General features: G+C 39.1%; 1 protein-coding gene across 3 annotated transcripts in view; it reads right to left on the bottom strand.

The window, feature by feature from the left end:
* The window catches only part of USO1 (USO1 vesicle transport factor), a 57105-nt gene that overhangs the window by 26263 nt on the left and 3609 nt on the right, over positions 1–27233 (bottom strand). Inside the window, exons 2-10 of one of the 3 annotated variants that reach the window (XM_032235214.1) lie at positions 26315–26401; positions 26123–26187; positions 25221–25300; positions 9222–9322; positions 5238–5340; positions 2977–3032; positions 1260–1380; positions 977–1155; positions 700–840 (exon numbers count right to left, since the gene is read on the bottom strand). In XM_032235214.1, the coding sequence (XP_032091105.1) occupies positions 700–840; positions 977–1155; positions 1260–1380; positions 2977–3032; positions 5238–5340; positions 9222–9322; positions 25221–25300; positions 26123–26187; positions 26315–26401 (933 nt within the window). Of the gene's footprint in view, positions 1–699; positions 841–976; positions 1156–1259; positions 1381–2976; positions 3033–5237; positions 5341–9221; positions 9323–25220; positions 25301–26122; positions 26188–26314; positions 26402–27233 lie in introns of those variants that run through there. The other 2 variants (XM_032235215.1, XM_032235216.1) reach the window with 2 other exon arrangements.

Here is a 27233-nt window from a genome sequence, read left to right as displayed (position 1 = left end):
TTCACTTGCAAATGATATAAAACACCATAAAATATTCTAAAATGATATTATTCCCTAATAACATTGTTAAAATGAAGGTTATCTTTACAGAAATAAAAGAAGACCTGAACAGTTTGTCAAAAGTTTTCAATAATCCAAAATTAGTTAAATTTACATTTGAAACGATGAAGTTGAATCAACCACAGGTAGTCCTCAATAGTGACCATAGACCATATAGTGATCATTCGAATTTACAACAGCACTAAAAAAATTACTTATGACTATTTTTCACATTTACAACCATTATAGCAATTCCATGATCATATGATGAAAATGTAGATGCTTGGCAAGCAGTTTGTATTTATGATGGTCACAGTGTCTCAGTCATGTCATCACTTTTGCAACCTTCTGACAAGCAAAATCAATGGGGAGGCCAGATTCACTTAACAACTGTGTTACTCACTTAACAATTGCTGTGATTCACTTCACAATTGTGGCAAGAAAGTTGTAAAATGGGGCAAAATTCACTTAACAACTGCATCACTTAACAACAGAAACTTGGGCTCAATTGTTGAGGATTACCTGTAATTAGGTGTCAATATTTTAAAGTTCTATGGAAATTTTAAAAACTTCAGTATTTCAGAAAAGGCTATGATAATTTCCTCTCGTTATCTGATCATCATCTTATCTTACAACAGTTACTATTCTCTAGTATTTTACCTCTGTAAGAATATCAGCAGGAACTCCAGTTGCCATCAGAATTGTACAAAGCTGTTGTAATAACCCACAATGAAACATGGTTTTTTGACAACTGGTGGTGGCACCAGGAGGATTTGTAGGAGACACCAGCACACGTACCAGCTGTAAAAAAAGCAAACAATGATTTAGGTGTGTTGAAAATATCCAAAGCATCATTTTTAAATAACTTCAAAGATAATTCTATTCCATTTGACATTAGTACAAAACTAAATGTTACTTTATATGGATAAGAAATTACCTGAAGCATCAAATGTAAATTGGTTACTTTCTGTGCAGACCAACCAGCATTATCATCACCAACTTCAAACCATGGTTTCATACGCTGAATATAAGAACCTTCCTTGAAAAAATTCTGATTTGAATTGTTATTTTTCAACAAATTTTGTAGCAACAGAAGACAGTCCTCAACTACTATGCCTGCAAAATAGAGTGGTTAACAGACATTAATTTAATAGCTCTTATAAATCTGAACTATCTGAACTCATAACTATGGAATGAAAATGCAGATTTCAGGAACATACCTCCATCACTATTACCCTCATCTGTTATGATATCTAACAATCTTTCAAATGCATTTTCAAAGGCAACTATTTTCTGGATTGCTGCATTACTTTTTGTTAACTGCTGAAGTAACAAAACACCCTGGAGGAGAAAGGGGGGGGGGAGGCAAAATGTTCGTTGCAGTTAAAAACAAAAGACAACAATCACCAATTGCAGACAAGAACCAGCATAAGTATATATTCCATAAAATCATTTAAAAGTTTATGAGAACAGTTGAATAAGAACCTTTCTCTCATATAATTTCATTTTCTGTTGCTCAAATCTCCTTTAACAAAAACAGAGAATGGAGGGGAAATAAGTAGTTTTGTAAAGTACTCCATCATGCAGCTTCTTCAAATGAGCCAGAACTTCTTCCTTGCCTATATTTTAGGGTTTTTAATGCCACATTATGGAGTAAAAATAGTAGAATTGTACTGTTTTAAGTTAATTGTTTGAATAGCAAGGATAAACTATTATACATTGTGGGCACCTAGTTTTTAAATTTACAGTGCCATCTCTTCTTCTATGGTTATATTTTAGAATTCTCTCTCAAATTATTAAATAAATAAATAAATATGAACTTGTACATGGGAAGTTTTGATTCCTGGATCTTTCTTTGTTTGAACTTTCCAAAGAATATAGACATGATTCATATATGATAAAGCAGCAGAATAGTGGCTGCTGCACCTGAAAATGTATCTCTAACTTATCTAAAATTAGATAAGTTACCATATTTTTCAGAGTATAAGATGCACTTGGCTATAAGACGCACCAAGGTTTTGAAGAGGCAAATTAAAAAAAAATGTTTTTTTATACCATGCAAACCTCCCAAAAATGGCCCGTTTTCGGAAAAAAACAGGCCTTCCCCCCCCCCCCCAAAAAAGGGCATGAATAGCCCTTAGGAGGCTTGTAGAGTGTTTTTGGGGTGGGGGCAAAAATTAGCAAAAAATTGCCCGTTTTCCATGAAAACCAGCCCAGGGTTTTTTTTTTTTTTTTTTTGCCAAAAAGGGCATTAGTGCTCCTGGGGGCTTGGGGGGGGGGGACAAAATTGAGCAAAAACCACTCATTTCTGCTCCCCCAGCCCCCAGGAGCTCTCTGAAAGCCTCCTACAAGCTATGCACCGCCATTTTGGTGAAGGGGCAAGGTTTTGGAAGGCAAAAAATGCTTTATTCAGTGTGTAAGACGCATCCCGATTTTCAGCCTCTTTTTTGAGGGGAAAATGTACGTCTTATACTCTGAAAAATATGGTAATATCTGTCTAGACACTTGTTAAAAATGTTTGAAAAATAAGAAAAGATTTTTTTTCTAACTATGCAAAATGTATGTCTAATAATTTATAAAATAAGGACAGCAATCACAACATGTAAATGAGTAAGAAAATATAAGATTTAGGGATGTGAAGTGCAAGGAAATACAGTTATAAGCAAAGAAAGTGTCATTTCAGATTAAGAATTTTCTGTGCAAAACCAGAAGAAACTTGTTTATCAATTTACAATAAACCTGTCAATCTCTTATGATTTTCAGCATGAGGTTAATTAAAAATAAACATATTTTCTTCAAGCACAGTCTATAATAATCTACTCTGATTATATCATATTTTCAGTGAAATATAAATGCTATAAAACACTGGGCTGGTTTTACAATTGAGAAAAGAATGACATTAATAAAATGTTGCATGAATGTAAAATATCTACTCACATCATTTCTTATGACCTCTCTAGAATCTGCTAGTAGATCCATTAACCTTGAGACTCCTAGAAAAAAACCGATAGATTTGAGTTTAAGGGAGAATTATCTATTTTAATCAGCCATGGACATTCAAGGTCTCAAGCAAAGCCTTATCTAATCTGGCCAGTACTGATTCTACTAAATTGAAATATCAAGGTCTGAATATATGAATTTCTACATTCATGTCATATGAGACATTATTAAAGTATAACCCCCTCTCCTCCCCATATTGTTTTCTCGATAAATTAAGAAACTTTTTAATGGCTTGTTAGCATTCAGAGAATAAAAAATAGTACATTCTATGTGTTTCTTGCACCACTGTAACCTACCTTAATATTCTGACTAGAAATATTACTACCAGAAATATGGAAAATTATGCTCAACTTTTGAATCAAGTGACGCTAGAGAGTACAATTAATCTTATCAATGGAATGGCAAGCAAGAAACATTTTAATAACATACAGCAATGAATTAACTTTCTCATAGACAAGAACAGGTTGTCCAGAGTATAACAGTAAAATCCATGGTAGATTATTACAATACACTATATACATAGCACTGAAAATCTAATTCATTCATCCATCATCTTAATTATCAGATTCTTTAGGCAGCCACTATGAATAATAATCCAATTGCCATATTCTGTAATAAACTAAATTTAGTTGAGCAGCTATTGTACAATCTTTAGTTCTGAAACAGATAAGACAGGTTCTGGGCGCTAATCAAGAGGTTGTCCCAGAGGTGCTTTTTCCAAAAGGCACCTAGACTTTATTTTCTCTTTTGAAAATGTTTTGCTTCTCATCCGAGAAGCTTCTGCACTTCTAACTAATGGATGGGGAATGGAATGATTTATATTCTTTGCAGTCACCTGTTAGCATTTTGAGGGTTAGTTGTTACCACTCTGAGAGTCCTTGGACCATTTGGATGGTTACCTGTAGTCACCTGAATCAGAATGTAAATGGATGTGGAACCTTCTTGGGGCTGCTGAAAGGACTGCTTTGTAAACAGGTGATGTTGAATCCTTTCCCCCTTTGTTAAGGGCTATTCAATATTAACATACATGATCTCTTTTGACTCCTCTTTCAACTAGTAATCCTCCAAGTCCAATATGTGAACTTTGCTGTGTTCAAATAGTGACCTTTTCTTTCAGATTCAAATGGATTGCTGACTCCTGTCGTAATGAATTGATTCTCCTGTATTATACCATGTGTTTGTGAAGTGGTTGTTTGATTTCCCAATGTACAGGTCTACAGATGTCTCTCTGCATTGCACTGCATATACCACATTGTATTGTTTGTGAATGGATGTTTTGTCCCTGGGGTGGACAAGTTTCTGTCTTAATGTATTCCTGGATTTAAAGTGTGCACATATGTTGTGTTGGTTGAAAATCCTCCTGAGCTTTTCAGATATTCCTGCAAAGTATGGAACGACAACATTGCTCCATTTGTTATTCTCTTCTTTGTTATGAAAGAGCTGCTGCTGGATCCTTTTGAGGTTTTGATGAAGGCCCAGTTTTTATAGGGAATCCTTGATGTGTTTTTTTCTTTCTCTTTTCTCTCAGGTGACTTTGAGGATACAGAAAAACTCCCAATTAGTCTCAATGTCTTTTAGAGAGCTAATGACCAATCATCAAAGTGCTAACAACCAGATAACTGCAAACAATATACATTCTTCCATTCTCACCAGTCAATCAGATCGAAGAAGCTTCTTGGATGAGAACAGAAACAATTTCAAAGGGAAAAAAAGTTTGGATGCATTTTGGAAAAAGCAGGTTTGGAACAATCATGACCTGAATGTTTGAGAATCTACATAGAATCTCTCTCTTTCTCAAGGGATTGATTAAATAACATCTTAATTGGTTTTGGAACACAATTCCAAAGCTCCCAGCTCTTGCCCCATACTGCCTGCCCACACTGCCTGAATCAGGGTATTGTTTGATCCAGAATAGAGACTCCTATATTGCAGCATTTCATTACTCAATTATGGTCTTCAAAACATATGCTTATTATTACTCTTATCTTTTCATACTACAGAAAACATTATTTACCAGAAAGTAATGCTAATGATTTTAATTTTTTTATCAATTGGTTTGGATATCTGTTTTTATTCCTGTATGCTGCCCAGAGACACCATGTGTGAATTGGGCAGACATATAAATTTGTTTAATAAAAATATAATTAATAAATAGCTATTACATTTAAAAATAGATGTAAAGGTTTAAAAATACTTACCCATAGGACTGACTAAGATTATCTGCTGCACTTGGGGACCCTGCTGTTTTAACAATACTGTAAGAAGTTTTACTCCAGGCCACCGGACATGAAAGTCAAACTCCTGCAATGATCATATATTTCATTGATAAAGTATTAAAGTTTTATTGTGGCAATAGTGCAATGCAACAGTTCTAAAGAAGCTAGTATTTATATTTTTCTCTGGGGTTAATAACTAATAAACTATTGATTGATATATTACGGTACAAATCTGCCAAATAATTAATGTCAAGCAATAGCAATACCTAAAAAGCTTTTCTCAAGTAATTTAGATCAATTTATAAGGAAAAAGTTTCAGGTAAAATTAAGAAGGATATATACATGTGAAATTAACTTGTTGTACTCATAACAAATTCCTGAGATGAATAGCCCAGGCAAACTATTTCTTAATTTTATCCAAATAAAATTTAAAATCAAATTAAGTTCATTGCTTCACCATATGGTCAGTGCTCCAGATTCTTAGAGCTACCCTGAATTATTCCTACAACATAGATGTGGGCTAGGGAAGAAAGCAAAGAATGTAAACAGAAGATTGTGGCAGCTTGTTATAACTGTCTCAGATGGAAGAGGAGGAACAAATGAGATATACAGGATTCTAATCCAGTATTTCAAATATGGTCCACATACCATAGGGCTCATGCATATTTTTTTTTTGGTAGCCCTTGGAATGCCTCAAAAATTACACATCTGAAAAAAATAGATGTGCAGTATCTCTGTTTTCTGGTTAAAATGTAAACAGTTAAATTTGTTTGAATAATTGGTTGAACTGAAAATACTCAAGTGAGTAATCAGAATCAAAAGGAAGCTAAAATATCCTTCATTTTATGTTCACTCTTCTGTACAGGATAGTAGTGTAGCATATGAAGAGAAATGCAATCACAATGAGGATCTTTCCCTAATTTTTTTCCACTATAATCCTTTCCTACTAACTTTTATTAATTGGCTCAAGTGAAGTAGGTAAGTAGGTTTTGTCCCATCCCCTGCTTCCAACACACACAAATTTCATGATTTCTTGCAAAATGTCTCTTTCAAATATGTATTAGACTGAAATGGTTAACTGGGAATGCTGTACAAATGTGCTCTATTTATGAATTTTTGAGTTGTAAACTTTCACAGATCGAAACAAATTGGCCCCTAACTCTTATTCTTGAAAGTCCCAGAAATCAGGAGAAGAACAGAAAAGATTAGTTTCTGGTGCACCACCCAGCTCTGACATACTGGCATATTGCATACAACACTTTCCTGTCCACCCCACCCCTGTTTTCTTTCTGACCTTCACAATGCAGACAATGTGGACAAATTGAAGAGAAGTGGGAAACATGATGAACATTACCAAATCATTGGGCAAAGACAAGATCATGGAACATGTGAAAAGTCCAGTAACTTATGCAATCCACAATAACCAAGAGGAAAGGAAAACTTATGGAAGAAATGAGATGCTGTTCAGCCTAAGGACTGAATATTATTAGCATCAGTGGCGTGTGCCCCTTAGCCCAATATTGATACAGAAGAAGACTAAAAGCTTGTTTCACGACTTGTAACAGGAGACTGGTAAAAGCACTGCTGAAGATATATTTGTTGGAAGTCATCATTGGATCCTGAGTTTTACGGATTGGGTGCACGTATAATGTGAAAATGAGTGGAGACAGCGAGTGTGTGGATGAGGATGCATCAGGAGTGGGTTCTGGGCGGCTTTACTGCCAGTTTGCTTGAGTGCGGGCATTTTTTGCTCGTTTTTGCCCTCCCCCCAGCCCCCAGGAGCACTCTATAAGCCTCCTAAATGCTGTGCATGCCCTTTTTTAAAATGAAAAATGGGCCTGTTTTTGTGAAAAATGGGCCGTTTTTGGGAGGTCTGCAGAGTACAAAAACTTTTTTTTTTAATTTGCCTCTTCAAAATCTTGGTGCAGCTGATACTCCGATGCGTCTTATAATCTGAAAAATATGGTATGTATTTGTTGTGAAATGTCTAATTCTAGCTATAGCAGGCAATAGAATAATAGCTTATCTCTGTTCAAAAGTTTTGAAATAATCATCAACATTGATATAAAATGCTCTTGAAAAAAGGTAGTCCATGACTTGTAACCATTCATTTACTTACCATTTGTAGTTAAAACAATGATGAAAAAAAGTTATTTACAACCAATGCTTGCACTTATGACCACAGCAACATCCCCCTGGCCATGAAATTAAAATCTGGGTGTCAGGCAAATGGCATGTATTTACGACATTTGCAGCATCCCAGCATCATGTGAATATCATTTGTAATGTTCCCAGTTGGCTTTTGACAAGCAAAGTCAATTTACCAAAGGGGATTTCCTTAATGACTGCATGATTCACTAAACAACTGCAATAACTTGCTTAACAATCCTGGTTAAAAATGTTGTAAAATTGGGTACAACTCACATTGACTGCCTTGCTCAGCAATGGAAATTCTGATTCCAATGGTGATCGTAAGTACCTATGTACACTACCCTGTAACAGCAGTAACTGTAAGAGGGATCTAGGAGTTCTAGTGGGAACCACTTAAATATGAGCCAGCAGTGTGCTGGAGTTGTCAAAAAAGCCAATGCAATCCTAGATTGCATCAATAGAAGGATAGTTTCAAAAATCACATGATGTATTAGTACTATTTTATACTGCCTTGATAAGACTACACTTGGAATACTGTGTCCAGCTTTGGTCACCACAATACAAAAAAAAGAAAAAAAAATTGAGACTCTACAAAGAGTGCAAAGGGCAATAAAGATGATTAGAGAGCTGAAAGCTAAAATGTATGATAACTGTTGCAAAACTGGGAATGTCTAATCTAATGAACAAAATTCAATTTCAATTCAAAATAGAATTGGAAGGAACCTTTGAGATCTTTTAGTCAAACCCCTTGCTATACCATTTCAGGCAAGTGGCTGCCAGTCTCTTCTTAAAAACCTCCAGTAAAGAAGCACTCACAAATTTTGAAGGCAACCTGATCCACGGTTAATTGTTCTCATAGTTAAGAAGTTTCTTCTTAATTCCAAGCTGCTTCTCTTCTTGATTAGTTTCCCTCCATTGTTCCTTGCCCTGCCTTCTGGTGCTTTGGAAAATAAGCTAACCCTCCTCTTCTTTATGGCAGCCTCTCAAATACTGGAATGCTGCTATTATGTCACCCTTCTTTTCTCTGGACTAGGAGTGTCAAATTTGATTTCATTGAGGTCTGCATCAGGGTTGTGTTTGACCTCAAGAGGCCTGGGTGGGCGTGGCTAGAGTGGGCATTGAAAACGGGTTCTCAAGCTCTGTTTTTGGCTGCAGTGGCATCCTGCAACCCTCTACCAGCGAAAATGGAGTTTGGGAAGGCCACACATGGCCCATACATGTTTGCATTGTCAGAGGCACCACAGACCTAGCACCCCGCAGGTATTAGTCTATAGTTAGTCTAGAGTAGGGACACCCCTGCTCTAAACTAACAATAGCCAAATTTTGCAACCATTTTTTGAATATTTTAGTCTCCAGGCATTTAATCATCTTAGTTGCTCTACTCTGCACTTTTTCCAACGTTTCAACATCAACATCGAAGCCTCAAAATTAAGGACTAAGAATGACATAATAACAGACTTCCAAAATTTGAAGTGCTGTCACAGAGAACAGATGGTAAACCTATTCTCCAAAGCACCTGAGGACAAGACAAAAAGTAAGTTTAGCAAAAGGATATCAATTCTAAAATTAGGAGCAATTTTCTGGAACAATTAATCAGTGAAATGGTTTGCCTCCAGAAGTTGTGAGTGCTCCATCACTGGCGATTTTAAGAGACTGGACGCCATTTGTCCAGAATAATATCCCTGCTTGAGCAGAGGGTTAGATTAGAAGGGCTCCAAGAGCCCTTTCAATTTTTTTTATTCTGTTATATTTTATTTATGACAATGTCACTCAGTTAAATGACATATTTATTTAATAATTAAAAAAAAATCTCACCTCTAAATAAGTCAACAGAAGAGTGATATTTTCATGTTGCTTAATGAAAATTTCAGTAAACTGACTTCCAAAATCTTCTGTTTGTTTCTGTGAATTTTCTTCTGTAATATTAAAAATAGTACAAATCAGAGGACTCAACAAAGATAGTTTAAAGAAAATATAATATAGATATTAAAAAGTGAAATTGAACAATTACACACACACACACATTTCATATTATAAAAATATGAATTCTAAAGAAGGTAGTATAATTATAAAGAATCTTGGCTGAATGATGTTTTAGGCCAGTGATGGCTAATCATTTCCGGAGTGAGTGCCCAAAGCGGGTGTGCGTGCATGCCAAAAACCCCAAAATGCAATGTGCGTGCGTCTACCCTTGCACATGTCCCACCACCGTGTAGGCATGGGCGAGGGGACTTTATTTCAGGACTTTAGGCGTTATAGTTTATAGACTTAGTAGTAAATGCCAAAGAAAACAAACCCAATGAACTATTAAATAAATATTCAAAAATATAACAATGCTCTATCTAAGACTACCTTAACTATTCATATTCAGTAAAAGACACACTAATTGAATTTCGTAAACAGGAATCTCTTAGGCAAAAAACAATTTCATCGAATGGTTTAAAGTTCAAAAGCATTTTCTGAATGAATCATTTATTAAATAATGTACTGCATAATTTCTGCAAGTTTCCAATTTTCGGGGGGGGGGGGGGGCATTCTAAAGAAGGTAGTGTAATTATAGAGAATATTGGTTGAATGATGTTTTAGGCCAGTGATGGCTAATCGCTTCCAGAGTGAGTGCCCAAAGCGGGTGTACATGCGTGCCAAAATCCCCAAAATGCAATGTACATGCGGCTACCCCTGCATGTGCCCCACCCCGTGCAGGCATGGGTATCTCCCCTCGCATGCATGCCAGAGACCCAATGACCAGCTGGCTGGAGGGAGGCACACACGCATGCATGGTGGAACTGAACTAGGGCAATGGCTCAGGTATCCAGAGAAGGCGCTGCATGCCACCTGTGGTATGTGTGCCATAGGTTCGCTATCATGGGTTTCAGCTCAGTTATGATGAAAACATTAGATGTGGATATGGATGAGGGCAATGTGTCCTTTTAGATTCCTCAGTAGCATTTGATAACATGAACTAGTACCCTTCTAGATTGTCTATGAAAGTTAGCATTGTCTTATAGGGGTAGTACGCCTTCAACTTCCAGCTAGTAGAGGGTAGGAAGTGAGGGAACCATAAATTTTGAGGGTAAAGGTTCATTCTCTGAGCTTGTGGGTTGGTTTCTGAATGTTTAGTTACCAGGCTGGGTAACATCTTCAGCTGAGTTTAGAGGATGCCAGTGTCAGTGTTTTTTCTGTTTATAAGGGCTTCAGGTATGGGTGTGTCAAGTGAGGGTCTTGTGATGGATCAGCTGTGAGTCATCAGTGGGTTTTGTGATTGGTCTTGTGATAAGGAGATTTCATGAGGTTAGGGTCATTGGGAAGTGAACTGCTGGTGGGAGGTTGCAAGAGTTGGTTGAGGGTTGATGCTGTCTCTGATTGGCTGTGTGGTTGATTTGGATTCTGAGGGGTTATGGATTAGTTGTAGGTCAATGAGTCTGTTTGATGGAATTACTTGTGGAGTGCCAGGCTTCAATGAACTCACGAGCGTAGCAGGCGGTAGCATGGCTGACAATTTTTGTGTTGTTCCAATTGAACTAATACTGTTTGGTGTCGGTGTGGAGAGAGACTAACAAAATGTTCAGAAACCAACCCACAAGCTCAGAGAACAAACCTTCATCCTCATCCTACACCTGAGCTACAGATATTTGCCACTATTACATAGATTTTGGTCAATAATCATATGAAACTTTTGGGCGAAGTTGTCATTTAGTTTGCAATGGAGAGCATATGCAGTGATAATTGAAGATGTAAAAGATACTCGTTAAGCATCTCTGATCTGGGCCAAGCAGGAGGTACTTTGGAATTCTTTGTTGTATGTTTGATATGTACAAGGGACTGGATGAGATGAAATAAAATCTAAACAAGTCCTAGTAATAGAGTTTATCACTGCATGACTGAATTACTATAACTCTATTTCAGACCTTAAAGACTTAGAACAAAATGGAAAATCTAGTTGACATAAATTGTGGAATTTATTTCATAACTATGGAATATTTACCCTTTAATTACAAATTAAAAACCCATTAACTATGCAATAAATATGCTACATACCACTGAACACAAAAATGTATTGCTAATTAAATTAAATGGATTACTATTAGTCATTATGACAAATAATTCTAAATTGTAAGAGAGACTAGAATGTCCTCCGTGACCACCATTTCCATTTTTTTCAATGAAAAAACAAAGGAGAGCTGTCAACTATATTTACTGAAAGATTGACTCAATGTTTACAGTACAATTTTTAAAAAGTAGTGTATGGTAGAAGAGATGTAATGTGAAAAATAAAGAAAACACTAGGGACATGAATACTGTACCACTGATCTTATTCTCATATCAATAGGAGCAAGTCATATTTCTTTCCAATTTTATGCATATACTGGTGCTTGCTAACTGCCTAGAATAGTGATGGCTAACCTTGTTTGGATCCTGTGCCAAAAGCAGGGGAGTCGTGGGTGGACGTGCCACCACCATGATGCTATGCATGTGCCACCCCACCCCACCCCTTTTAGCATGGTTTTTTCGACCTCCCCAGGCTCGAGAGACTTTCTGAGGGCAAAAACAGGGGAGTCCTCACCTCCCCGGAGGCCCTCCGGAGGCTTCAGGGGCTTCCAGGGCCTCCAGAGGGCGAAAAACAGCCCTAAGGGAACCCAGAGGTTCGGGATTGGTGACTTCTAGTTTGTCCGTAGGGCTGTTTTTCAACCTCCGGAGCTCTCAGGAGGCTTCCCTGAAGGCCTCAGAGGGTGAAAAAAGGCCTTATGGAAAAACCAGACTTCCAGTTTGCTCATAGGGCCGTTTTTTGCCCTCCAGAGACTTCAGGGAAGCCTCCTGAAGGTTCTGGAGGGCGAAGAAAGGCCCTACAAGTAAACTGGAAATCTGTTCCCAAACTTCCGGTATGCCTATAGGGCCAGTTTTTCGCCCTCTGGAGACTTCAAGGAAGCTTCCAGAGGGCAAAAAGCGGCTTCAAAAGAAGGCTGAAGTCAGCAAGCCAGTGCGCACATATGCACTGGAGTTGACAGGGCAATGCCTTGCGTGCCCTAACAAATGGCTCCGCATGCCACCTATGGCATGCATGCCAGAGATTTGCCATCACAGGCCTCAAGTATGACCCTAGCTGAAGAAGCTTCTGGGATGAGAAGCAAAACGTTTTCAAATAAAAACAAGAAAGTTCAATTTCCTCTTGAAAAAGCACCTTTGGGATGACTATAGTGTGCAACAATTTACCCACAAACAAAGGGCAAAATAAGAGATATTATATAGCACTTATAACCATGTATACAGGCTTTTGATCCAATGAAGAATCTCATTTGATTATATGGATTCTCAGCCTACTAATAGATATAAAAAGTTAATCCTAGGGCATTTTCTGCTGTATTACAGAGTTATTTTTCTGGTCAATGTCTATGCTATCCTCCATAAGGCTTCTTAATTATGTTTAGGCATATTTTTCTTTTACTACCAACCATTAGTGTTTTTCCTACCATTTTATCACTTATCTTAAAGCACTTGGGGGCACAAGATGTAATAAACAAGACTTTAAAGACTATTTGTAATCTTAAACATTCACAAATAGAGCAGTGGATCATGCTCTATTTCCTAAAAAAAATATAAAGAAGCCTAGTGTAACATTGCTATTTTACGAATGTACAGTTTGGGATCAGATACATTCAAAAGTTGAAAGGTTTCAAAATGATATACAGGTAGTCCTTGACTTATGATCACCATTGAGCCCAAAATGTATGTTGCTAAGTGAGAAATTTGTTAAGTGAATTTTGCCCTTTCTTAGGACTTTTCTTGTCACATTTGTTAAGTGAATCACCGCAGTTGTTAAATTAGTAACGAGGTTAAGTGAATCTAGTTTTCCCAATGACTTTGCTTACCAGCAAGCGAATAACATGACCCCAAGACACTGCAAATATGAACCAATTGTCAAGCATCTGAATGTAAATCATGTGACCATGGGGATGCTGCTACAGTGATAAGCGTGAAAAATGTTCATGTCATTTTTTCAGTGCCGTTGTAACTTTGAATAGTCACTAAGTGAACTGTTGTAAGTCAAGGACTACCTGTACTTCCAATCCCAAGTACTGGAGTTGATCGGACTTTCAGGAAGTTAAAAAAGAAAAAAGGAAACATTATGCAGGAAATGACAGCAAGAATTACAGTGAAGTAGAAAATGACGATTTTTTAAAAAAAAAATTCTTGTTTTATGTTGGCTGTACACTGATTACAATTTCTAATAAAAACATGTGCTGCTCCAAACACTTACACATAGTAGTTGGCTATTGGTGCTTGTACTTCCTTCTCTCATTTGCCTCAATAGGTTACTATAGTAAATGCTCTGCAGGGTAGGAATTTTTCTAGACCTACTTAGCTACAACAATGCTTTCCAAACTTGGGGTAAACTATTCAAAATTAGGTAAAAATACTTTTCTTTAGGTAAGAACATAAAATCTATTACCCAATCACAACTAAGGTATTTAAATAAGTAATTTCTGGTAAGCAGTTTTTTAAGGAGAAATTTCCTGTTTATTTCATTTTCATTTTATACAATCACTTATATACTGTGCATTTTAAAAAAAAAAGGAAAATCAATGAACACAACTCATCTTCCACCATAGAAAGCCAACATAGCACTTCAATCCCCCATACACCCTTTCTTCTCCCCCTCCAACTTTCAATTCTCCCCTCCAACATTCCCCTCTTCTACTTCCCTTCCCCCTCAAACATTCCTTTCTCCCCTTCCCTCCATCTCACCCTCCTTACATTCCCCTCTCACTCCCTCTTTACTTCTCCCTCTTCTTTCCCTCTACTCCTCACTTTGGTGTATCTCTACAATTCATTAATCTATTCAGTTTATATTTTACCCTAAAATTAAGAAAAATGAAAAGAAAAAAGAGAAAATAAAAGAAAAAAGAAAAAAAAGAAAAGAGAGCAACAGTATACAAGTGCATTCTTATTGTTCTGAAAATTGGGACTGTATTTCCACCCTCCCCCCTCCCCCCCCTAAACCCCCCTCCCTAACCCCCTTTCGGCTTCCCAGGTCCCATACCCGGCATAACTTTTTATCAAGCACAGTCTGGAGTATATTAAAATCAAATAACTTTAGAATTAAAAGATAAAAGATAAATGAAAAACAAAAAAAAAGGAAATAGTAAAAAAAGAAAAAAACCACACACACACACAAAAAAAAGGAAAAACGGGAAAAATCAACAAATTCTCTACATTAAACTCAGCTTCCCATCATTTTTAAATCTTAAACAATGTACCTCATTCCTAATTTCAGTTATTTTATTACTTGCAGGATTTCAAATTATATTGAAACCAAGTAAGTTAATTAAATGGAATTCCAGCGAAGGCCTTATCTCTTTATCTAAATATCCAAACCTTTGATTTATCTCTTTTACCTCCTTCTCTATTAAACCATTTAAACATTCAAATACTTCTCTCGGTTTCCTTTTCCAACTCCTCCCATCCTGCCTTTACCCGTGTCCATATATATATTTTATTTTCATCCGTACTCCTCTTATATTTGCTTCACCTTCCTGCAGACTCTATAGGTATATCTTTCCAAACATTATATTCAAATAACAATTTATACAAAGATCAGCTTACTTTCTGTCTCAAAATAAACTCTACTTAAACCTTCACTACCCTCCCATCTACCCCACACTTCCCAGCTCCATTCAACCCGAACCACAATCCAAGAAGATCACGATCTCCGCTCTCCTCACCCTAAAAAATAAATCATGAACAATTAAGTAGAAATTCAAAGTTATCCATCGAGTCCTGTTTAAATCCCATACAATATATATTCCAAAATCATCGCCACTTCTTTCAGTCTCTTTCAGTCTCAATGTCTCTTCGTCAGTATGCAGCTATACCGTTTTACCCAAGACAGAAATCACAAAGTATTATTCAGATTAAAAATTAAGCAAATGTTTTAGAAGCATAACTAAGTCTTTATTCTCTACTCTTCTGCCCTTCCGGAGGGGGAAAGCAATGCCTCTCGCCTTGTAGCCACGTGTTCCGCTGTTTCTCTTCTCCTTCTCCTTGTCTTTCTCCATGTCCGGGTAATTCAGGAAGTCCCGCCTTCAGAATATTGTAATAGAAATCTCGGGCTTCCCAAACAGAGTTGAGGCAATGTTTTTGGTTATCAAATGTAACAGTAATACCAAACGGCACTTCCCATTTGTATTGTATCTGAGAGTTTCTGAGTTCCTTAGTTAAGAAGGCATAGTCTCTTCTGGCTCTTAATATTTGAGGTGGTATTTCTTTGAAAACAATCAAGTCCTGTCCATCAATTCGCAGCCTATTATTGTAGAACTCCTGTATTATCGCGTTTCTGGATTCTCTTGTGGCAAAATATATAATTATGTCCCTCGGAAGTTGTCGCTGTTTTGCTACGTACGAATTATGGCGATAGATTTTTTGAATCTGCCAATCAAAGTTAAGTCCCGGACTTCCCACCGAGCGACTAAAAGCCTCAAAAAAGGTCTGTTTCAAATTCTCCTGCTCATTTTCACGCAATCCCCTAACTCTTATTGCAGACTCAGTCTTCTTATAATTTATCATGACAAGTTGTTTTTGCGCAATTTGGATTTCCTGTTGTAATATTTCAATTTTAGATGTCAGGTTGGAATTAGCTTCTTCCAAAAGTTCCAATTTATCCTCCATTCCAGCAATATAATCTGTCATAACATTCATAACCTCGATCATATCCTCCTTTGTTTGAGCAATCTTGGCATCAAGTCTGTCATAAAAGTCTGAAATAAATTTTTGCATTTCCTCTCTGAACTCTTTAAGGATTTCAAAAAGAAATTCTTTCGTTAGCAAATCTCCAGTAGAGGGCGTAGAAGGCAAGGACAGCGGCTTTGTAACAAATGCCTGAGATGAGCGTCTGGGTTTCGATTTCGGTGCCATGATAAAAAGGGAAGCAAACAGAGTCTCTGCTCACGTTAATTTGAGATAAGGTAGTTTCAACAAACCCCTGGCAATCAATAAAAAGAAATCTTCGAGGGAACAGGGCTAATTAGTTTGTAATCCCTTAAGTCTGTCCAGGAAGTTGAAGATATATCGTTATAGCAAATGCGGAAGTTACAAAATCGCCATTTTTTTCTTTTAAGAAAAAAAAAAGGTTAAACAAAAGGAGTCTTTTATAAAATTGAAGCTGGTATTTTAAATAGAGAAAAAGGAAAAATTCACAGGTATGTTCACTGCCCGGATTAATCTTAAATGGGTTAATTACAAAGGCTTGTTCTGGGGGGGGGAAGTAACTCGCCTAGAGCTGAAAAAAAAACAGCTGAGAAGATCTGGCCGGAGTAAATGACTCAGCTTTCGTTGATTCACTCTCTTTCATTCGCAGCCAAAAAGAAAAAAAGGCTACGAACTTCAAAGAGGATTCTAACTGGCTGAGGGACCCTCCCTACTTTTTCCTTAATGGAAAAAGAGTTATCTAAGATCTTAAATAGATATACGAACCAGAACTCTGAGGGCAGCTTCATTAAGCTGCCGACGGCGGCAAGAACCTCCCCCGGAAGCCTGGTAAGCAGTTTTGAATAATGAAGGAAGTGCTGACTTACAATCTTATATTACATTTACAGATATCTCACTGAATTTTTTGAAAAAACATTGCACAATTCTGTTGAGGAAGGATGATGAAATTCAGACTAAACATTGTTAAAACACTTATTAATCTTATTACCTCTGCGCATGTGCGAGATCCGAATGGCTGCCAGGCTTTCTCACTCTGCAGAAAGCGTGACGAGAAAGACCCTGGAGAGCCTTCGGAACCTGCTACAATATTACCAAAAAGTCCCCCGGGGAGGACTGGAGCCCAGGGAACACAAGAGGACTGGGCATTTTGAAGATCTCGAGCGGTGAAACTCTCGGTGGCCCGGATTTACACACGCTTCGTGGAGAGGAAGATGGTGGCGCCGCGCTGCTGACGGTAGCGTTTTACTTTAACCTTCGCCGTTTTCGGACTCTATTCAGCCGAGCGGTGAGCCTTGGGGACCCTATAAACGGACATTACTATCTTCCATTGCCCCAGAGAGGCGGGGATCTATCAGGGCTTGGCCGGGGCGGATCGGGCGGCTGGCTGTGGTTGCCGCCGCCATAGCTCCTCTGGACGCCCCCCCCCTCCATTTTGCTTGCCTCCTCGCCATCGCAGCCTCTCCCCTTCGCCCTTCTGCGTGTCTGGGCATTTTTTTTCTTCTGCCTGCCCTCGCTGCTGCGGAGCCTTCACCTGTTTCCCTACCCAGCACTGACTCTCCACCACCTTGGCCTGCGACCATCTGCTTTGGCCTTGTAACATCCGTCCTCCTTCGACCGCTTGCCACCCGTCATTGCCCCTGGAACATCTATTTCGCTCAGCGCTTACCTGATATAACGCCTAGGACCTCATGGTCTGAGCATTTATGGTGCATTCAGTCTGTGGAAAGGAGCGATAAGAGGATGGCAGATTCAGGGGTGGGGACTTGGCATCTTAACAACCGGCCCTCTTCCTTCTCCCCTCTCAATCTGTTCCAGCCACCCCCAGACTTTGGACCTCTCAGAAGTTTAGGAGAGGGGGAAGACAAGACATTCCCCTACACACTATCTTCATATCCCCTATGGACCGTTATTGGTGATTGTTTTGAACTACATCTTGATCTGGAGGGTGTGAGACTGCGAAGTTGCTGCTCATTAACATCTGGCGTTTACACCTTGTCCCCCTTCATCTACAACCACCTTACACAACACGGACTTTTGGACCTTTGGCCTTGGGTGTCTTTCTGGGACTTAGAGGAAGGGAGAGGAGCGGAGCAGCTCTCCCTCCTACTTCCATATCACCGTTTATCTTAAACCGCACTAGCGCAGTGCTCCGCAAATTTTATGAATGTGGTGTGGATGGTGTGCCTGTTTGATGTCTGTACCCACTTTTTAAAATCTTATTACTGTTGTATTTTCTGTGTTTTTAACTAACTTATGTGGGGACTGTATGGGTGAGTGGTTGTGTACGTATGTGAGGATTGGGAATATACCTGGTGCCTCCTCCACTGAGTGCCATTGCAGAAGTGGTAGGGGGGGCCAGGTCTGTCTCCCATTCTAGAATGACTGATATAAATCGCCTGCCGGAAAGAACGGAGGTTGTGAGGGGGGAAATGAGGCCTACGGTTGCGGGGGTGGGCCCGAGCATTACGTTCATTACGGGGAGGGACAGGTACGACGGGAACTTCAGGGCTAGCCATTACCGGGGAAGGAGGGTTCACTACGTCACAGCTATCCCCCCTTCCGGCCCTGTTAGTTCCACTCCAGGGCCAGATGGTGAGAGTGGTCAGGACCCTGGTCTCAGGCTGTTGCTGCTAAATGCCAGGTCTGTGGTTCACAAAGCTCCCCTCGTCCAGGACCTGATATTAGACGAGGGGGCAGACGTAGCATGTATTACTGAAACCTGGCTGGGCCCGGAGGGAGGAGTCCCCCTCACTGAAATGTGCCCAGAAGGGTTTCAGGTGCTTCATCAGCCGTGACCCCAGGGAAGGGGTGGAGGACTGGCTGTCATCGTCCGAAGGTCTTTAGTTCCTCATAGGATCCCTGCTCCAGAGCTTGTCGGGTGTGAGTCCCTGTTGGTGAAGTTGGACCTTGGGGGTCAAGTGGGCTTGTTGTTAACGTACCTACCTATCAAAAGCGTTGCAACAGCCCTCCCCTCGCTCCTCGAGTCAGTAGCCGAGCTGGCGGTAGAGTTCCCCAGGCTTATGGTGCTGGGGGATTTCAACCTGCCTACGCTTGGTGAACGCTCTGATGGGGTGCAGGAGTTCATGGCTTCCATGACAGCCATGGACTTGACCCAAGTAATTCGGGGTTCAACTCACTCAGCGGGTCACACACTTGACCCCGTATTTCTCTCGGAGCAGTGGAGCCGTGATCTAGAGTTGAGGGATATTAAGATCTTGCCCTTGTCATGGTCTGATCACTTCCTACTGAGGCTTGACTTTCGGAAACCAAATCCCCACTGTAGGGATGAGGAACTGATTAAGTGGTTCCGCCCCAGACGCCTGATGGACCCTATGGGATTTCAGACGGCGCTTGGAGAAATACCTGACGCTCTCGTCCACAGTCCGGTGGAGTCCTTAGTCGCTGCCTGGAATACAGCGGCGGCGGGCGCTCTAAACCGGATTGCGCCTTTGTGACCTCTCCGAGGTAGTGGATCCAGGAGAGTTCCTTGGTTTACCGAGCAACTCTGGGAGATGAAGCGCCAAAAGAGACGCCTAGAGTACCGCTGGAGGGCCAGTAAATCTGAGTCAGACCGAGCACTGATGAGAGTTTATATCAGAGCCTATCTCGTGGCAATACAGGCGGCGAAATGTGCGCATTTTGCCGCTCTTATTGCATCCGCTGAATCACACCCAGCCGCCTTGCTTAGAATAACCCGCGCCCTCCTGAAAGGGAGGGAGGCGGACGACCCTTTACAAGGTAGAGCTGAGGAATTTGTTCAGTTTCTAATGGATAAAGTCGCTCGGATTCAGACAGATCTGGACTCCAACTGCACGGTACCATCCGAGGTACCAGGGGAAGGTCTTGAGCGGAGTTTATGGAGCGAGTTTCAACTTGTCTTTCCTGAGGAAGTGGACAAGGCCATGGGAGCGGTGAGTGCCTCCACCTGTATATTGGACCCGTGCCCCTCCTGGCTGGTTTCGACCAGCAGGGAGGTGACACGTGGCTGGATCCAGATGATAGTTAACACCTCTCTCCGGGAGGGAACCTTCCCACTCCTCCTAAAGGATGCGGTGGTGAGACCCCTCCTGAAGAAACCTTCTCTGGACCCAGCCATTTTGAGCAACTATCGTCCAGTCTCCACTTTGTTGAGAAAGTGGTGGCCTTTCAACTCCGACGGTCCTTGGATGAAACTGATTATCTGGATGCCTTTCAGTCCGGTTTCAGGCCTGGTTACAGCACGGAAACTGTTTTGGTCGCACTGATAGATGATCTCTGGCGAGCCAGGGATAAGGGTCACTCCTTTATCCTAGTGCTCCTTGACCTCTCAGCGGCCTTCGATACCATCGATGATGGTATCCTTCTGCAATGGTTACGGGAGGTGGGAGTGGGAGGCACCGTCCTACGGTGGTTCTCCTCCTATCTCTCCGACAGGTCGCAGTCGGTATTGGTCGGAGGGCAGAGGTCGACCCCTAGGCCCCTCATCTATGGGGTGCCGCAGGGTTCGGTCCTGTCCCCCCTCCTATTTAACATCTACAAGAAGCCCCTGGGTGAGATCATAAGATGGCACAGGATTAAATACCACCAATATGCGGATGACACACAACTGTATCTGTCCGCCCCGTGCCAACTCAGTGAAGCAGTAGAAGTGATGTGCCAGTGCCTGGAGGCTTTTAGGGTCTGGATGGGAACGAACAAGCTTGCACTCAATCCCGACAAGAACGAGTGGCTATTGATGCTTCCTCCCAAAAATGGTCCAGCTATTCCATCCCTTAGCCTGGGGGGTGAAAGCATACATCCCTCAGAGAAGGTTCGCAATTTGGGAGTCCTCCTGGATTCACAGCTGACGTTAGAACATCATTTGTCGGCTGTAACCAGGGGGACCTTTGCCCAGGTCTGCCTGGTGCACCAATTGCGACCCTACCTGGACCGGGAGGCCCTTCGGATAGTCACTCACGCTCTTGTCACCTCAAGACTGGATTACTGTAATGTGCTCTACATGGGGCTGCCCTTGAAGAGTGTCCAAAGACTTCAGTTAGTCCAGAACGCAGCCGCGTGAGCGATTGTGGGTGCACCTAGGTACACCCACGTTACACCTATCCTCTGCGAGCTGCACTGGCTGCCCATTGGTCTCCGGACACGCTTCAAGGTGCTAGTCGTTACTTATAAAGCCCTTCATGGCATCGGACCTGGGTACCTGAGAGACCGCCTCCTGCCAATTACCTCCCAAAGACCGATTCGGTCACACAGACTAGGCCTTCTCCGGATCCCATCTGCCAGCCAATGTCAGCTGGCAACCCCCCGGGGGAGAGCCTTCTCTGTTGCAGCTCCAGCCCTCTGGAATGAGCTCCCCGTGGAGATCCGGACCCTTACGACCCTCCAGGCCTTCCGTAAAGCCACTAAGTCCTGGCTGCTCCGGCAGGCCGGAGGCTGTTGAAGTATCCAGCCCCACGGTAACTATGAATGTTGTTGTATTTTAAATTGTTGTTTGTCTTATTTATTCCCTTTCCCCTTTTTATTGTAAGCCGCCCGGAGTCCTCCGGGAGTGGGTGGCATACAAGACTAATTAACTATAACTATAACTATTCCCTGCAAAGGAGACTAACAACCAGCTATAAGTTTCTATCCCATCATAAAGTATTTGGAGACCATTTTCTGCAACTTGCTTCAGTCCTGAAGACATTATAAGATTATGAGATGAATGATAGTGCTTCAAAATAATTAGTGCCTCATTAGCAACTTCAACTACAAGCACAGTGGACATATCAAATTTCCTTTTAAAGATACATTCCCCTTAAAGCATTTAAAATTCCTTAGTATCATTGCAATTTTTTCAACATTTGATAATCAAAATTGTTATTAAAACAATATAATAATCACATTCTTTAAAAATGTGCTTTGGTTACTCTTTTTAATAATAGCTCAGAATATGTTAATAAAATATAATAACCTAAGCCTTATGTATATATAATGAATAAATATATTATTAACCATATTAAAACTGTTTATAAACAGTAAAGTAAAGTATTAGAACAAAAGCTTCTGAAGATTGGCCGCTTAATAAATGAGGACAGGCATAATAAACAATGCTAACTAGAAAACTATCTTTATGAAAGTTCATAAATTGAAGCATGCTAGTGGAGCCAACTCTGCTTAAAAGGACTGCAAAAAAGTCAATTTGCTCCTATAAATTGTTCAAGGAATAATAATTGCCTGTAGCAATTATTTCTAAACAGCATATTAATTGAAAGCTCTTTAAGCAAAAAAAATCCCAAGTATTTTACTTCAGTATCTAATATCATCCATATTTTTTTCAAATAATAACTGAAATTATTGCATGACTACTCTTAACATGAACGCCAACGTGTCACATTTGTATCAGACACTTGTGTGCATGTAAAAAGTGCTAAAACTATTTTTAAAATATAGCATTCTTTTTTCAAATGGGTAAGTGTTGAGAATAATCAATACTTAGAACTACATCTAAATGCATCATGCTGATATATACTCCATTTCTTTTACCTTCAGAATCATCTGTAAGAGCGGAGGGAGAAAGAGAAAGTTTTAAAAAATAAAGCGACTTCTATTTAATTTTGCAAAGAAGCACAATTGATTTTATATAATTAATGTTGAAAAGAAGAATACAAATTGGTGCTAAAAATATTTACTTATACTCTTCTAGTTAGAGAAGGCTTAAGATTTTTTTCCTGTGGATGAAGTCCCTCTCTTCACATACACATTCTAATTTCAGCTGACCATTGGACATAATATAACTTCTTTATATTATGCAGTCCTTGGCCACTAGAATAATTATCTTTCAGTGGATGGGACTGTCACTGACTGTGAAAGGCAATAAGTCTTTAAATCCAACCATGACTCTTGGTCACTGAAGGTGGAACTGAAAAAACAAGATACTCTAGTATTCTCAGGGAGTGTTCGTTCAATGTTAAAGCATACCCAGTATAGATCTGTGGAGCCTCACTTTTCTGTCTTATAATATTTAATGTGTGTAGATGGTTCAGACAAGATCAGTATCTTAAAACAAATAGAAGAATTCTCATTCTTTGATGTTGCTGGCATTCTGATTAGATATGCTAAAGAGAAGAGTTGTGCTATATATTCTCTGACACACTTGCTGCTGGTAAATACCTCAAGTATATAAGTGATAGACTTAATGCTTATTTGGTATATATCTGAAGTATAATTCTAAGTAATCCATGGACATCCAGATTGTGACAGGTTTGTTATCTAGGATGGGAAGGGGGAATAAATTACTTGTGTTTGGTGGAATTTGGAACTGTCATTGGGCATAAAGCAGAAATCTGATCTTAGCACCATCTCATCTTGATGTTTTTTTCACAGAGAGAACCCCTCGTTTTATACCTTCAGTTAATATGGCTACCTATATAATAGATGAGTATGCTTTTGGGCATCTGCCAAAATAGGTTTAGTAACAGCAAAAAACCTAAGAACCCATTATAGAGTAAATTTCATGAAGGAAAGTGTTGAATGATTGGGAAAGTGAAGATGCCCATCACCCAATCAGGACATAGCCCAAAGAGGCAATAGCAATAGCAATAGCAGTAGACTTATATACCGCTTCATAGGCCTTTCAGGCCTCTCTAAGCGGTTTACAGAGAGTCAGCATATTGCCCCCAACAATCTGGGTCCTCATTTTACCCACCTCGGAAGGATGGAAGGCTGAGTCAACCCTGAGCCGGTGAGATTTGAACCGCTGACCTGCTGATCTAGCAGTAGCCTGCAGTGCTGCATTTAACCAATGCGCCACCTAGGCTCAATCAATTGATACAATGCATTAGTTGTCAGCCTTTGTCAAGCTCCATGTAGATGGCAAACCCATCTAGGCAGGATAAGAATGTAATAATAAAACTTGAAAGTTAGTCATCAGGCAGACTTATAATAAACTAAATAAGGGAAGATTTCTGGGTTGTATTGCTTCACCTCACACTTATTGAACTCTTCTTCCTTTCCAGTGATTCTCATAATCTCCCACAGTACTTACACTGGAGATCCCATTTGTAGGAATCTTAATAGTTCCAGGATTACTGGTTCTGGTGCCGTATGTCTGTCTTCTGTGCTACCAAAAGCGTGCCTATCAATTAATAGATTTTGGCAATAGCCAGGTTTCTTGAGATTATTATTGCCTTTGGGTTGATTTTGACTCCCAATGCAGGATACACTACACTCGTATTCTCCCAATATTGGGAAAGGCACATTTGAGCAATTTATAGTTTTTTTTTTCCTTATTGGGCCTATTTAATAAAAGAACAGTTCCAATCCTTTGCATCCACATAGTACTGTAAATCTTTTTAAATTACTTTCTTTAACATGAAACAGCAAAAAACCGCAAGGATATTTAAAACTGGCAACTTTAAGTAAGATAAAAACAAACACACAATGAAATATGGTTATCAGTAAAACAAAATAAATTTGAAACTAGAATGAAATGAGAATCTTTAATTTTAGAAATCCCAACATAATTACTTTACTTGTTTTGAGTTATACTCATTCAAATTGATTTTTATGACCACTGGCTTCAGCATATACTTCTTAAATTTAAAACAATGCTTTGAGATGCAGCTCATTTCACTCACACTATATTAAAAACAAAATATACAAATCCAAAACATAAATTAGGAAAGACTAAAGCAAAATTATTTCTGCAATGGGAAAGAAATACTGGATTAGTTTGGCTGCGACCCTAAAGTATGATCAATAACAACACAAATGTGCCTTCATAAGCCTGGGGCACCACACTCTATTCTTTTCTCACTTCCTTATAGCTGCACTAGAGAAGGTTAGAAGGACTATATATCCCCATCTAATAGCCATGTTGCAAAAATGGGGTGGAAGGAAATCAAATCCTGAATTATAACTTTTTTTCCCCTGCAATAGTCATAGTACCTCAAGTTCATACCGAAAGCCTTTTTTTAACTTAAAACTGGATTTATATGCATCACATTTCCTTTGGCCATTATAGAGGTGACAGCAACTGAGCCAAAACTTGCATATCTAAAGCAGATCACTTTAATTTTTTTAAAAAATCACTAAATTAAATAAAATTAAGTAAAATCTATTTGTTAAGGACATATTAAAAATCAACTACTTAACCTTGTTCTTCCTCTTCCAAATCATTGGACATGATATTGCAGAGGGTATCCAAAGCATAGCCGATTATCTCAGAATCTGAACTATGAATAAAAGGACAAACTCTCATTGAATAAACTGCATTTAACACTAACATTGCAAATAATATAATTATATAATCTCTGATGTCATTTCAAAGCTTATTGCAAAGCCTTGATTTGGAGTATATTTAATACTCGATAAGGAGTAAATTCTACTACATGTAGCCTTTGCATACTACAAAGGCACTGACAACTCTGCGCTATATAATATGGTCTAAAAAGAAAAATCACAATTCTGTGCCTGACTTATGAAGGCAGAGTGATAGTTTTGGCTATGTTGTAAGCGAATCAACTGTGGTCATTAATCACAATGTCATGTGACCATGACTTGTGACTTCCTGCCTGCCTGCTTCCCCACTCACTTTCCTTTTTGGAAGGTCGCTGTGCAGATTACAAATGAGGATTGTTACTGTGGGATGCTGTGACTATCATAAATACATGCTGGTTGCCAAGTGCCTGAATTACAATCAAGTGACCATGGTGCTGCTACAAAGGCTGTAACTTCAAGGCCAGTTGTAAGTTTCATTATTCATTATTCAAATTGTTGCTGAACAAAAGATAAATAAGCAAGAAACACCTGTCCTATGCATTCCACAATAATTTTACATGTAAATAATTTGTTAGTTACATTGATAGGTTCTGAAGCTTCTTATATATACTAAAGTAGAATACTCCATTATTGCAGAAAACACTGGACAGATAATGATCAATTTGATTCTCATGAGTATATTTCTTACATTACAATCATAATTCAATTTCATAATTCAAGATTTTATTATTGGAAGATCCTATTTGTATATTTTAAAATCATCTGGCAAATCTTACCGATCTGTTTGGAGAACGTTTATAAGATGAGACATAGCTTGAATTCCCACTTCCAAACGATATTTCTGTCAAAAACAGAGCAAGTATTTTTTTAAAAATGTTATCATGTTCTATCAAATGTACTTTAGATGCCACGTGCAAATGAAATTTTGTTAGAAATATATTTATATATATATATATATATATATATACCTTTGAAAGAGATTTAAGGGCACGTACAGCATCTCTGCGATCCTCAAGTAAGGTGGAAGATGCCACTCTATCACATAATTTTTGAATCTAAACAGAAATAAAATTATTCAAAAATTAAGATTTTTAGATGTTGAAATTCAAAGGCCTTTATAGCTCAGAAAAATTTACTCACATATTATCTCAGATTGAAATCAAAATTAAATATGGTATAGGTCATATATTACAGTTTTAAAAGAATATGAATTTATACAATTTTATAAAAATAGGAATTCTTCATTTGAAACTATGTGCTAGATGGATTCATACAGAAGTGCAAAACCACAGTACAGCATTGTGCAGTTTTAAAGCAATGTGCAGCCTTAATTAAAATTATTAAATAATTACTAAAATGATTATTAGATATTAGTTCTTCATTTTCAAGGAATAGTCTTGTATCTATTTAATAAATTTAGATTTCACTTTTTTAGAAGAATTCCAAGATGAGATATATAATCTATTTTCACAAACATGAGGTATATTGCTAAGAGAGTGACTATCCCAAAGTCACACAGTAAGCTTTCATAATAGAGGGTAAACCTGGGACTCACTGCTCTATATCACCTTAAGCACTATATCAGCAGTCCTTCAAAAATTTATTCATTTTAATTCAATTTTCAATTCAGAATAGAGCTTTAAGGAACCTTGGAGATCTTCTTGTCCAACCTCCTGCTCAAGCAGGAGATTCTATACCAGTAATGGCAAACCTTTTCGGCACTGAGTACCTAAACCTGCACGTGCGTGCATATGCGTGCGCAAGAACACCGGAAACTCAAAGACCAGCTGGCCATGGGGCGCATACCTGCTTTTTGGGCATTTTTCGGGCTGTTTTCTGGGCCATTTTCCAGGCTGTTTTTCGGGCCATTTCCACAGTTTTTTGGCC

The sequence above is a fragment of the Thamnophis elegans genome, chromosome Z (genome assembly GCF_009769535.1).
Source record: "Thamnophis elegans isolate rThaEle1 chromosome Z, rThaEle1.pri, whole genome shotgun sequence".
Taxonomy (NCBI): Eukaryota; Metazoa; Chordata; class Lepidosauria; order Squamata; family Colubridae; genus Thamnophis; species Thamnophis elegans.
The sequence above is the reverse complement of the archived record's forward strand: the minus strand, read 5'-3'. Positions and strand labels throughout refer to the sequence as shown.